The 13,866-nt window shown below is 39.0% G+C and overlaps 1 protein-coding gene across 1 annotated transcript in view; it reads left to right on the top strand.

Moving 5' to 3' along the window:
* The window catches only part of SLC28A3 (solute carrier family 28 member 3), a 38,523-nt gene extending 25,696 nt beyond the window's left edge, over window positions 1–12,827 (top strand). The window contains exons 9-18 of the mRNA XM_063422922.1: window positions 365–445; window positions 1,437–1,517; window positions 2,394–2,519; window positions 2,818–2,948; window positions 3,705–3,873; window positions 5,543–5,740; window positions 8,308–8,389; window positions 9,204–9,302; window positions 11,061–11,184; window positions 12,637–12,827. Coding sequence (XP_063278992.1) covers window positions 365–445; window positions 1,437–1,517; window positions 2,394–2,519; window positions 2,818–2,948; window positions 3,705–3,873; window positions 5,543–5,740; window positions 8,308–8,389; window positions 9,204–9,302; window positions 11,061–11,184; window positions 12,637–12,739 — 1,194 coding nt within the window. The 3' untranslated portion in view covers window positions 12,740–12,827. The remainder of the gene's footprint in view (window positions 1–364; window positions 446–1,436; window positions 1,518–2,393; window positions 2,520–2,817; window positions 2,949–3,704; window positions 3,874–5,542; window positions 5,741–8,307; window positions 8,390–9,203; window positions 9,303–11,060; window positions 11,185–12,636) is intronic.
* The last annotated feature ends 1,039 nt before the right edge of the window (window positions 12,828–13,866 follow it).

Raw genomic sequence — 13,866 nt, 5'->3', positions numbered from 1 at the left:
GTAAGAGACCTATATTCACTTTCTGTATTTAGTAAGTATATACCTTTAAATAGATCCTTTTTACGAGATGTAAATGTTTGAATTGACTTAAACGTGGCTGTAAACCAGTGTATATTATGCTAAGCTAAACAGTTTCCAAACAATTGCAGTTGTGTTAGAAAACTATGTAGATAAATGAAAATGACTTAATTCCAGCACAAACAGGAAGGTCAAAAAAATTACAGTATAAGTGTAAATTTAATGATAAGTTTTCAATACCTATAAGTACAACTCCAAAAACATGACACACTTTTTTAAAGAATAAATAGCCTGAAGGACAGGAAACCACTGTAGAAGTTTTAATGAGTTTGTGTCTTCAAATTAGGTACTGCCAATTGTGGTTTTCTTCAGTACGGTTATGTCTATGCTTTACCACGTTGGATTCATGCAGTGGCTTATTGGAAAGGTATGCATTTTGCCAATTAGATGCTCATTTGGCTAGTGTGGGAAATGTTTTGACCATGTGTAGAGGAACTGTAACTTGGAAATAGTTCCAAATACTACCATTACATGGTAGATGTTAAAAATCTTAATTGGCATCACATAGCACATTTTCCCTCTCTCAGTCTGATTTCATTGCTTATGTCATATTAACTGTTAGATTTGCCTGTCTAGCTTTAGCATTCCTTGGATGCTAGACTTGCCCAAATTTTTCTTTCTGCCTGCCCTTCTCCCAGCCCCAAAGGGCAGGATGAAGATTAAAACACAGATGGTGGATTTCTACTAAGCATTTCAGTAGCAATTGCATATACCTTCCTATCACAGATACCCAGATAAGATCAAAGTAGGTACCTCACCTCACTCTCTAAAGTGCTCATTTCTGTCAACAGCTATGTCTAGTACTACTGTCTACTAAGATAAGATCAAGTCAACTTTCTGTTCTCTTTGTCCAATAAACCTATCATATGAAGGAGAAGATCTTCCTCTATGGTGGTAGTTAAACTTAATTTGAAGATATTCTTAAATTAAAAGTACTTTGCCCTTTACAATCACAGGATTGTTGTATAAGCACCATGAACATCACCTAGCTGATACTAGTGTGCTAAAATTGCAATGAGGCATTTTTAGATTTAATCTAAATTTCACATTTTTTCCCTCCATATGATCCAAGTCTTTTTGGACAAGAGGATGAGTAATAAAAACACATCAAAATGTCTGTTTTGTTTAATTTAGTTTTAAGATTTTTATGCCCGGAAGGAGCCTAGGATACTTTCAGTTCTCTTAAATTACTCCTCCTCTGCCTTATTTTAGCATGTAAAAGTTGCATGAATGTGCTATACCTTTAAGCTGAAATCATTAACTCAGGACGTACTGTAACATGTCTCTGAACTCTTGGACTGATATGATTAACTCAAGAAAGGCATGTTTTTTGTTTCTTTTTTTTTAAATCATTTTAGGTTGGTTGGATAATGCATGTCTTCATGGGGACAACTCCTGTTGAGTCTTTGGTGGCTGCGGGTAACATATTTGTGGGACAGGTGAGTTGGAGCACACAAAAACATGCTAGCATGTAACAGTATTACGGAATATAGGGAAATAATGCTGCTCACTGAGCATTTGTTTAATAAAAGAATAGTCTCTTATAAAGCTAGGATTCCACTACAGCAAGTCTGATGATTGATTTCCAAAACTGCAGCATGTTCATACGTTGGCTATGAAGAAATAACAATTTCAAGGTTCTTTTTCAGTTGAAAAGCAAGTGGTGTGAAAAGATGGCACACAAAACAGGAAAGGACAAGAGAGAAAGACAGTGAAGAAAACCAAGAGCTAGCAGTACCAGGCCTTCACAAAAAGAGTGGACATATCTAACTTCCCACTTTAATAGGAAATGCATTAAACCCACATTTACAACAGTCTGTCCCAAGCTCAAAAGCAATGTAGATCAACAATTACCATTCAAGCCCAAATGCACTATTAACATGGTATTTAGCAGCAGTGCATCACCACATCACAATGCTTCAAGATTTAGAGTAGTACCTTTGCATGACACTGCCTCCAGGACGTGCCCACACACATGCCAGAGGAGCATGTTTCACTTGACTAGCAGCCTTATCTATGGCTCAGACCTTTGCCTGTCCCTAAGTCACTCAGAATTGGAATAGAATTTCTTGGCAGTTTCATTGTGCCTTTTAGGGAAACATCAAACCAGCCACAATTGTCTTCAGACATTCTCTTTCTTGGGATAAAAAAAGCCCCAACCTATTGAAATTCGAGCACTCGTTAGCACTAGGACTAATTAGTCAAAGATACCTTAGAGAGTATGATGCAGACACTAATCTTTCTGCCCTTAATAAAAGAAATCTTTGGGCTTTTATTGGGGATTTCTTAATTTGGTGCTTGTTTTTCACTTCCAGACAGAGTCTCCTCTCCTAGTACGGCCTTACTTACCTTACATCACCAAATCGGAACTCCATGCAGTCATGACAGCAGGATTCTCAACTATTGCTGGAAGTGTTTTAGGAGCATATATTTCTTTTGGGGTAAGGCAGGGGAAGAGAACTAGAAAATATGTGGTTTATCTGAAATCTTTTAAGTATTTAGCCCAGCTAAAACACATTGAAAATCATTCCCACTGTTTGTTTTTTTGTCTCTGAAGGAATTAGCCACAAAAGTCCCTGGTCTTCTGACAGCTCATTTTCTTTTCCTCATGAGCAATATGAACTTTTAATGACCTCTTGTAGAAAAATCATCCAAACAACTAAAAAAATTAATTGCATTCCTACATGTTTGTGCATAATATGGTTATCATGGTGTGTTTTCTGTCACCTGGAATTTTAGGTTTCCTCCTCCCACCTACTGACTGCTTCCGTCATGTCAGCACCAGCAGCATTAGCTGTGTCCAAATTATTCTGGCCTGAAACTGAAAAGCCTCTGATAACTCTGAGGAGTGGCATACAAATGGCAAAAAGGTAAGCTGATCTAGATACTAGTTAATGCTACTGCAAAAGTGAGATCTGGAAAAATAACTCCTCACATATAAATTTTAGGAGGATTACATGGTAGGTGCACAAGCAACAAATTAATTACAGACTAAATACTGCAAATGGTTGATTTATTAATTCAAGTGAGTGTGCCCAGTTACAATCCAACATATGTCAAGGACTTGGGCCAAACTGTAAACTCTCCAAAGAAAGTGGGAAATGCCTACCTGAGGTGACCTGCTAGGAGGCTTTCCCATTTGTAATTAATCTGCAAATGCAAACATGTAAAAAGCAAAGTCAAAGCAATCATTTCAACCGCAGCAGCAAATTTGTTGCCCATCTGCAGGGAGGCTTCTCTTGAGAATGACAGGCAAAGCAAAAAGGCTTGTAAGGATCTGTTCCTGAATGGCCCAGGCATTTCTGCAAGGGTTGTGTTGAAGAAAAGCAGTGACCAGTCCTAATCCTAACAGTGCTACGATTTTGAGATCTGATCCATATCTTGCCCAACACTGAATGTACCAGAATATATTCTCAGGGCACCAGAAGCACTTGCTCCAAGTTTCTACCATGATGACTGACAGGAAAAGCCTCCTTCACCTCATCACTTCTCTTCATTATTTTCTCTATAAGTGTACAGACAGCTTCAGTACTAGAATTCTAATCAAGTGCATGTACCTTTTAGTTATGTTATTTGTTCTTAAATTTAAAGATGTTCACACGCTGTTTTTCTTTTCATTGGCAAAGTGAATCAAAGAATCTTCTGGAAGCAGCCAGTCAGGGTGCCTCTACCTCCACTGGGCTGGTAGCAAACATCATCGTGAATGTGATCTCCTTCCTTGCCTTGCTGAGCTTCCTTGACTCAGCCCTTTCTTGGCTGGGCAACTTGTTTGACTATCCACAGCTAACCTTTGAGGTATGGTATCCAGGTTCCTCATGCAGCTGACATACATGCATAATTTGTCATTCTCAAATTTTAAGTGCTTGTGTGGTTTGTTTGTAGCTGGTTTTTTGTTCCCATATTGTGTTTTAACATGATCTAAACCCATATTTTATTTGCGTATTCTGGAAAATTTTTTAACAGTTAAAGTAAGGTTTCTGTCATGTAAGTATTTCTGTATCTATTAGTCTGCATATAGTTTCCCTCTGAAGTTCTTGATAAACCCTCAGGGTATGTTTATAGAGAGTAGGCTAGCATCTGCCTTCTCTGCCTTGGCAGTGCAGCACACCTCTCAGTTACACACTTGCTGAGCCATTAACATCTTCTTCAGCTAAACATAGAAGTGGCTTTAGCTTCAGGAGGTCCCATCAAACCCTTAATGCTCACTAGGTTCACTTAGATGGGGATACTGGAGAAAGGCTGGGCTTGTCTGAAACCAGACACACTCGATATTGGTTAGTTCTCAATACAATTACAATGTAAAACTGTACCCAAATCACTCAACAGAGCAAATGGGTTTCAAACAGGATTTCTGTTTGAACCTAGGTCAGTATGTTATTTTTGTCCCAATGCGATCAACCTAGTTTCAGTGGTTTGGGCCTTTCTGTTTTGCAAGATCCTAAAAAAAGCCCTGTGAGAAACATGGATATAACTTGTGTACAGGTGCTGCAGAAGTGAATAGCCACTCATAACAGATATGGCTTCAGGAGCCATATCTCCTGATACTAAGGAGATGTAATACTCAGTTATTACCCTGTCAAGCTTTCACAGATACCTCACTGCACCCCAGACACCCAGCTGAGGAAAGGCACAAGTATGCATGCCTCAGGCATACTCAGGCAGGGGCTGGTATTTCCATAACTGCTGGGTGGTGTAAGATTTGGACAGGTAGATGGTCCACAAGAAATTGAGACAGACAATGCATGCAGCCAGTCTTCACTTAGGGGAGACACTAAGGTGTAACTTTTTGTGGGCAGAGAAACCAGCCAGGGATAGTAACTACTTAAAGACTTCTGTTACGTTCCCGAAGGACAATCTGACCAAACCCTTTCACAGCTGGAGTTATTTTCTCTCATATAGAAGTAAGTTATACTGTGATATGGGATTTCTTTTTCAATTTGCGTAAATCCTAATGCCAGGAAAAAATAGGTACAGCTTTAATTGTGTCAGATACACAGCTTTTATGCAGCGACAACTCTTCTGTTTACACCAGTTGGAGTCCAATAACCTGATAATTAAGTGTGTTCAATAACACTATTGCTTTAATCAGCAGAAGAATTAGAATTTTCAGTTCTCTTATCAGCTCTTTTAGTTCAATCTTCCTTCTTTTCCTCAAAACATTGTGCCTAATTTGAAGCCATTATTGAGGGAAAAGAAGGCACAGAAACCTTTGTTTTATTTTAGATATAAAAGTAGGGTCATATATCAATATTTTGTTATATCTAGAGTCTGGATTAATGTTTTTAAAGTTACTTAAGCATGCCTGACAATTAAAAACTGTCCCGGAGTTTGTGGCAGCAAAAATTCAAGGCCAGTTTTTCTCTGCTAAAATAAAACCTTCCTTATTTTAAGTTTAGAAAACTTACTGCCTGCTATTGTTCTTTGACTGTGTCTTTTGACCTGCTTTTTCTTATACATTCTGCAGAACATTTGTGCTTATGTCTTCATGCCATTCTCTTTCATGATGGGAGTCGACTGGGAAGACAGTTTTATTGTTGGTGGACTACTAGGCTACAAAACTTTCTTCAATGAATTTTTGGCTTATGAGCGCCTTTCAAAATTGATTCAAAACCGAGAAAAGGGTGGAAGCATGTACATTAATGGTGTTAAACAGTATATGACAGTAAGTACCATTTTCTGTTCTACAGATTTGATCAAATACTCCAATGTTGAAACTCAACTTATTTTTTAATATGGGCATAAAATGGTTGCATATTACTCTAAGATGTGTCGTTGAGCAACAGAGTTCAATTATGAAAGTGCAGCATTGCTCTGTGTGGTTGCTGTGATTGTCATAGCCCTAGCTGTCTTGAACAAGCCTAGAATGATGTGGATTTGGGGGACATGCAGTGTCACACAGGACACCATACTTAAAACAGAGGCTACCTTCATGGCAAGTTTCTTCTTACCTGATTCTCAGCATTTTTCCATGAGCTACTCTCCCAAGAAAACCCTGAGGAAGAACTTGAGGATCCTCCTGCTGTCAGACATTCGTCCAAGCATTAAACTTGGAGACAAGCACCCAGCAAGCTCTAGCAAGTGGCATTACTGGCACACCTTTGCTGTAGGCTATTGTTCCCTCTGCAGAGGGCAGTAATAAAAGACCTGTACAGGGCATACAGCTCCCTTGTCCCTTGGACACTGGGTCCAACCTGTCTGTCTCATTCAAGCTTTCCAGCCTTGTCCCACCTCTCATTCACTGTTTACGCAACAGAAGTGTAGCTCCTACTACAGTGCCCTGAGGAAGGCAGTGCTAAGGGCATCTTCTGTGTGTGCATGGGGCCAAAGGTCATCAAAGTGATGAAAGTGATCAAAGCTGACCTTTGCAAATGTGACTACTCCACTGGCATTCATGTGCACAGCATATGCTGAATTCATCCTGAGCTCAGACATTGAAAACCATGATATCCAACTTTACACCTCCATTGAGCCTTTTTTCTCAAATCAAGACAGATGGTCACTGTAGAGAAACCCCGAAAGTATTTTGTACAGCTCTTACTTGCTTCTTTGAATCAGATGGGGTGCTGTGGATACCTCTTGTATTTAAAAAACCAAAACCAAATTCCCAACCACTTGCATTGCTGATCAACAAAACATATTTCACATGTGGAGGTAGAAAGCCAGATGGTCTGATCAAATATTCAAACCCTTGCCTGAGCATCCATTACCAGTGTTCCTGAAATTCTTGGCAATAAAACCATGGGCTAGAATGATCTTTGATGTGCCTTGTTATAGCTGTGCTTCCTTCTACTATGTGAATATGACACTGAATTACTGCATGAGTGAATACTAGTTTTTTAGTGTGGAATACAGCCTTAAAACAAAGACCCTAGGAACCCTGTTTCACCACCACTTTCCCCCAAGATGTCATATAGAATCTTCACATTGACTTCTAATACCTATAAAGAGCTGTATTAGCTTCCATGGTGAAAAGCTCAGAGAAACAAACAATTTTGTTTCATAATGCTAGTAAAAATTGGTTGGTAACCATTATAATTACAGCACAACAGTTCAGGTGAATGTGTGCTTGGCTTCCATTTTTAATTTCTCTTCAGCTCCAGAGCTCCCTAATTCATCCACACACGGATATTCACTCAGACTGAGCAAACAAGTCTCTTCACCTGAGTCATTAATTACATGGCTTCCTGTTTTCGGAGCTAGGAAAGTGCAAATGAAAGCAGGGAAATCAGAGTACACAGAGCATTTCTAGGAAAAGCTGGTAGCGTGGGTACTTGAAAAACATTTTGCTGCATTTGTACAGATTGATTGGAAGTATCTACAAATTGATGTTCATAAAAGAGGAATTAAACCAGAGAAACTTCTAATAAACAGGAAACCTGCTAGAACACTCACTCATTTTCAGCTTGAAACCAAACCACAGTAAACAGGACTTCAGAGCTGCCAGGGAGAAAAAAATCCATTTGCTGAGATATGTTGCCTCCTTTCTCAAAGTGTTTGAACTACATTTGTCTGAAGACTTGCAAGGTTGGTAGCCTAATTTCACCTAAAGTCATTTTGTGTCCTGTGAGGGGTCCCCCTCATCTCTGCTCTGAGGCCACTTAGTTGGTGTTACCCAAGGGGAGAAAGGTGGCAGAAGTCAATATGGAAGTAAACTATTAATGGGGATTCCAAAATCATCATGTCCCTCTCTGCCTGTCAACACATCAGTGTACCCACTTCCTAGGAGACCAGCTTGCCTTCTTTGCACAGGGTGGAGCACACACAAAGCAGCTTTGTATATAGAGCCCTTTGCTTCTTCAGGGACAAAAGAGTCAGGGATGCCTACCAAAACCTGAGGTTTCAAAAGAGTTTTATAGAGGCATCCAGCTGTGAAAAACAAGTTGAATTATAGCTCTCTGACTCATACTTTAAGAAAACAGCAGCTAAATTGCCACTAGTAAGATAAGATTTTTTTTGTCTTTAATTACTAGTACTTACTTCAAAAAGGCACAACAATATTGTGAAAGATAAAATCATCACATGGTTTGCAAGTCCTAAGGTAGGCAGTGGGTGTAAAAGCCTGTGACTTTCTGCCCAGGAGCAATTCTGTCTTTTTGAAAGCCACGCCTCAGGCAGCAACCAAGCAAAACAGTTAATTTTTGTACTCAGAGCCACAGTGCCATGTTTTCAGACCTTTAAATCACAATGAGCTGTTTCAAATCACTCAGAGGGCATGCCTTTGTTTTTCAGGTTCGCTCTGAAGTCATCGCCACCTATGCTCTCTGTGGGTTTGCCAACTTCGGCTCCCTGGGACTGGTAATAGGAGGCCTGAGTAAGAATCACTCTCACTGACAATTTGTTTGTGAAACAAATCCCAAAGAAGGCACCCAAAGGAACAGGCTGGGTGTGGAGCTTAGCAGCATTAGGGGCTGAGCAGCTGCTCTGCCAAGGCCTAGCACTCAGCTGTGAATGGAAGGGCACCCAGAGGTGTACAGGGTTTGGTGTGAAGGTACTGAGAGAGATGCTGAAGGCAAGGGGAAGTAACAAAGCCCTTCTGATAGCTTTCCCTGTTCAGCCCTCAAACATGGGCCTGAGCAACCCATGAGCTTCAGGAGGAGCCATTCACCTCCATAGCATGCTGGTTGGAAAGATGAGTTCAGCTATTTCCCATAAAAATATCACATATATGTAGTAGGCTTATAGGGAAAGAAAAAAAAAAAAGTTTTTCAGATCTCAGTGGAAAAGAAAAACTGAAAAACCATCTTGAGTTCCTTACTAGGCAGCCAGAATTGCTGGCCTTCCTCTTTACCCTGAAGCCACAGTGGGCTCTGCAGTGCCAGGAGTGGGGAACAAGACCCAGCCATGGGGACAGACTCTTCTGAAGGGCACAATCATCCAGCACAAACATGCAATCTGCCAAAGCAAACAAAAGCTACCATTTTATATATAAGCCACTCACTTAACAGAGAGAGCCAACACTTGCACTTGGCCTTCAAATAACCCCCTAAAAATGTCCCATTTTTTCTTCCATGTTTCCCTTCGTTTAAACCGCAGGGTGGGAAATTACTCCTGTAGGGGCAAAATCTGGCAGATTCGCTTTCCTTAGATGTATTTCTGTTTGACATGCGCTCTGTTTCTCTTCCTAGCAAGCATGGCTCCCTCCAAAAAGAAGGAGATAGCCGACAGCGCTTTCAGGGCGATGGTTGCGGGAACGGTGGCGTGTTTCATGACGGCCTGTGTCGCAGGTACAGTGCGCGGGTGTGGTGTCCTCTGCGTTCGGTGGCCGCCACGGGGCAGTGCCCCAGCACCATACCACACCCGCCTGGGCTGCCCCTGACACTCAAACACAAGCATTTTTGTGCTTGGCAAGATTAAAAGTTGATACGACACCAAAAGTTCTTCAAAACTGGAATATTAAAAGATGTAAAAATGTTAGTTCTTCTATTACTCCTGTTTTTGGGAGGGGAGGTATGGTGATTTAACAGAGGGAGATTTTTGTTGGGGTTTTTTTTGTTTGTTTGTCTGTGCAGAACACATGACTCATAAACAAAGCAAGTTATAAATTAATTTCAATCCCTCTGCCACACCACTAGATACAGGAATAGAGAACTAATTTTGGAAAAGAAACAGAAAAGTGGAACGAAAGAGTGTAAAAGAGAAAAAAGTGAGGGAGAATCTGAACAACTCTTTGTCATAATGTTAAGTCAATATTTTGAGTGAGTATTATTTCCACAAAGCACTTAGGCTCATGAAATGGTCCTAAAATGAGACTCCACAGCTGATCCTTATTTTCAAAATTTCAGCTTCAATCTGAGTGAAGAATCACAATGCAACAATCATTTTAGGGCGTAAATTAAAAAGAACAAAATAATTTTTCAAAAGATTAATTAATTGATGTGTTTCAGTAGGAAAAAATATCTTCAGTATTTCACAATCCCTTTTCCAGCTCTCTTTCCTGAGCATGTGATACACAAAATTGTATGACGAAGGTTAAAGCACTCATATTTCAACAGTGAAGAAAGGTCTTGGTACTTTTTGTAGCTAAAACCTGAAATGTCTGTTTCTACCACAGCCTCTCTATGCCTTTGTGTTAATGATAGCAACAGAAACATACACATTTTAAGGATAAGCCCATACTATTTTCTGAAGGCTATGGAACCAGCACACTTGAAATAACATTAGTCTCACAGCCATCCATAATATTTTAATATATGACACTCCTCTACATACCTGAGGAACCAGAAAGTCCTAGCAAAATGTGTCATTTCACAATACTGATCTTAAGAATAATATTGTGAACAGCCACTGGGAAAATCTCTTCAAAATAATAGAATCTACTTTGGAAAGAAAATTGCATTCCACCCACTCCTGGCATGGCAAATGTTTTTGCTTACACTCAGGAGAAAGTTGAAAAGCCAAGCAATTTCTATTACCCCAGTTAAGATACCAACATATTAAAAATGTGTCCAAGTTCCACAACATTACATATACAAGGACCTATCATCTTCATATTTTTGTGTGTCCATTACTCCAGTGAATGATGACATTAGTATTTGTAGGAAATTTTAGAGAATATCTAGCAAAGCAAACTCAATTTAAAACAAAATAAGAGAGTCTGTATTTACTTGCTCTTCTATAAGTACAGCATAACTTCCATTTTACTTAATGAATACACACTGACCCAGCAGTGGGAAAAGCATTACTACAATATTAATATCATTAAAAGGGGCAGAAAACTAAAATTATCTAACTGTAACAGGTTGCAGTAGTTGAATTTCTACATATAAAAAGTAAATAAATTGTTGTGGTTGCTCCTTAATTCAGTTCTGTAAAATGATTCATATTAGAAGTCCCACAGTTCAAAGGTTTTGACCTTGTACCTTTACATAACCACCTTAAATTGTTATTTTGCGTCAGCCAGGATGGTTTGATCATGACCCCATGACTCATATTCTTATCTTCCTCTTCATTACTCATTAAGAAAATTGTAACTTACTTCACAGGAATGCTGACTGTCCCTGGTCTGGAAGTTCCTTGCCACATCTTATTAGGAAATGCTTCCAACTTCACAGATTTCCCTGCCAACAGCACAGAGCTATTTAAATGTTGCAAGCATCTCTTCACCAGGTATTGAGAACCCTTTATCCTCTGAGAGTAAAATTTAGGGAGCTCATATCTTCTCTGAAAACTTATTTTTATTTTTTGTATTTGGCTTTTTTCTTAGGCATCTGCTTTCAGTGAACTCGCATTCATCAGGAATTACTATTCTGGTGCTGTTGAATTGTTTTTCTCTTCTTGGGGCACTTTTATGTTGCATGACAAATGCCTACAGAACCAATAGAAAATTTAAAATATCTTTGTTGAAACTTCCTCATGAGAGGAGGACCAAACACTGATCTCCCCTCTGTGGTGACCAGTGAGAGAAATTGAGGAAAAGGCATGAAGTTCTGTCAGGAGAGGTTTGGGTTGGATATTAGAAAAGATTTTTTCCCAGAGTGTGGTTGGGCACTGGAACAGCTCCCCAGGGAAGTGGTCACAGCACCAAGCCTGGCAGAGTTCTAGAGGTGTTTGGACAGTTTTCAGGCACATGGTGTGACCTTGGGGATGGTGATGTGAAGGCCCAGGGGTTGGACTCGATGATTCTTGGTTTATCTCAAATACTAACAAAAAATTAAATAGAATATCTGAACTAATATAATGTTAACATAGTGTGTGAGGATAGCAATAGCTGAAAAAAAGTCAGGAGCCTTTCCCTCCCCTCTTCTGTCTGTAATGTGACTGAAGATAGCAGTAATCAGGCCTGTTTGCATTTAAAACTTTACATGCACCTAAAGTAAAAAAATATTTCAAGATAAATTGTATTTCACAGCTCTCTATCCAAGGCAGAGAAGAAAGAAATACTGATATTAAATAAGGAATATATTCAGATGTAGTTAACACTATCTCACAAAGAACCCAATGTCTATGTATTTAGGTTATGGCAAGAAATTTTCACATTTGTCCTAGTGTGCTGCTGCTTTTTTCTGTTTTCACAGCTAATTACTTTAGAATTAAATACTCTTAATTCATCCTTTTTCCCTGCTGTTGAAATAGAAGAACTTACACAGCAAAAATCATCTCTGGGTACATTCAATCATTTTTATTTCTTCATTACTCCAACTTTTGCTCATCACACTAATTTCAACTCTACCAGGTTGCTACAAAGACAAGAACCTGCTCTATTTTCAGCAGAATTGATGTTAAGTAGATGCTTTGAAAATGTAAAAATATTAAATAGAGAAGTGAAACCCTCAATAATTTCAGTTATCTAGGGATATATACCAGAGGCATGAGGACTTTACACAGAAAACCAGAGAACATCTGGATATGGCACTTGGCTGGTGTTTGGAAAGTCTTCTCTCTGTATTATTTCTCATGAAAATTTTAGCACATCTAAAGTTGCTTTGGAGAAAGTGTGTGTTCCCAGGTGCATGTGTGTGTGTGTATATACATATACTGCAGAGAGAGATTCCCATGACCAAATTCTGTGATTCTGCAGAAGGGAATTTGATCTGATTTCTGCTTTATTTCTTTCCCCAGTGCAAATCATTCGGAGGAGATCTTTCCTGGAGGAAACTACAGTCTGAACTCCTGGAAACTATGTTGCCAAATACTGGGTCAGCCTGCTTTTCATTGCACTTAGGTTAAGTTTTAATTTTTTTGACAGGATAGATCATAAATAAGAACTGTGTTCCTTGGAAGAAAGGAAATAAAAAATTCCTTTGCTACAATGAGTGTGAATTTCCCCCATGTGATCTTTATTTTTCATCTTTTACCAGCCCAATTCCTCTGACTTGCTTGGAATTATTTATAAATTAAACAGGGATAAATGGAAAACACCTCTTGCTGTGGAATTCTTCTTCCACTACAAATAGAAGAACATTTTAAGCCTGATTCTCCTACTTCTGTTTCTATCCTGAAACTGACTAATTTGCCAGATTAAACTGCTATAGGCATGAAGAAAATCAGATTCAGAAGATTTGGCTGCTACTTACAGAAAGCTATGAACTAGAAATAATATTCTGAGTTGCCATTAATTTCTAATAGTATTTCTGCCCTTTTTGATGGCAAAGAAGTCTTTATTGCATGAAGAGAAACTACTCAGAAATCTGCATTTTCTGCAGAGATAACTATATATATACATATATAGGTATTTACATATATATAAATTCCCACCTATAACTAGGTAGCTATAGCTGCACATGAACTGAGCTGCAAACCTCTTCTACCTCATCAGCTTGTCCACTGAAGCACTCAAACTGGGAGCTAGCCACTCTATGCCACAGTCCTCCTTCCTCTGCTGACAGAAGAGCAGGAAATTGGTCCCTGTTTTGAGTGAACTCATATGAATTAAAATGTCGAGACCCCAAGTAAAGTTTCCTTTATTAATTCTTCTAAATCTATGTTTTTAACCATTGTGAAAATTGATCCTGGAATCACCAACCAGGAACATTTACAGACATTTGACATTATCAAATGCAGGAAAAATCAGGTCCATACCATGACTATTCCCTGTCAAGCAAGCTTAATGTAGAAGACTCTACAGGATCTCCTTAAATAAGAAAGTATGTTAAGGTTTTAAGCTCCAGAAAGTTCATGGACTCAAAAACTGAGAAGTTTTGTGCAGAGATAGGGAGAGAGAAAATGATTACTATCCTATGACATCATTAATGCTAAAAGCTTGGGAAAAAAGGTCAGAACTAAAGTGCATTCTGACACATTCTGCAAATAAAATTTGTGCAGATGGTGTATCCAGGTAAAGCAATTACT

Source organism: Prinia subflava, chromosome Z (assembly GCF_021018805.1).
Source record: "Prinia subflava isolate CZ2003 ecotype Zambia chromosome Z, Cam_Psub_1.2, whole genome shotgun sequence".
Classification (NCBI taxonomy): Eukaryota; Metazoa; Chordata; class Aves; order Passeriformes; family Cisticolidae; genus Prinia; species Prinia subflava.
This window is presented reverse-complemented; position numbering and strand designations above follow the sequence as displayed.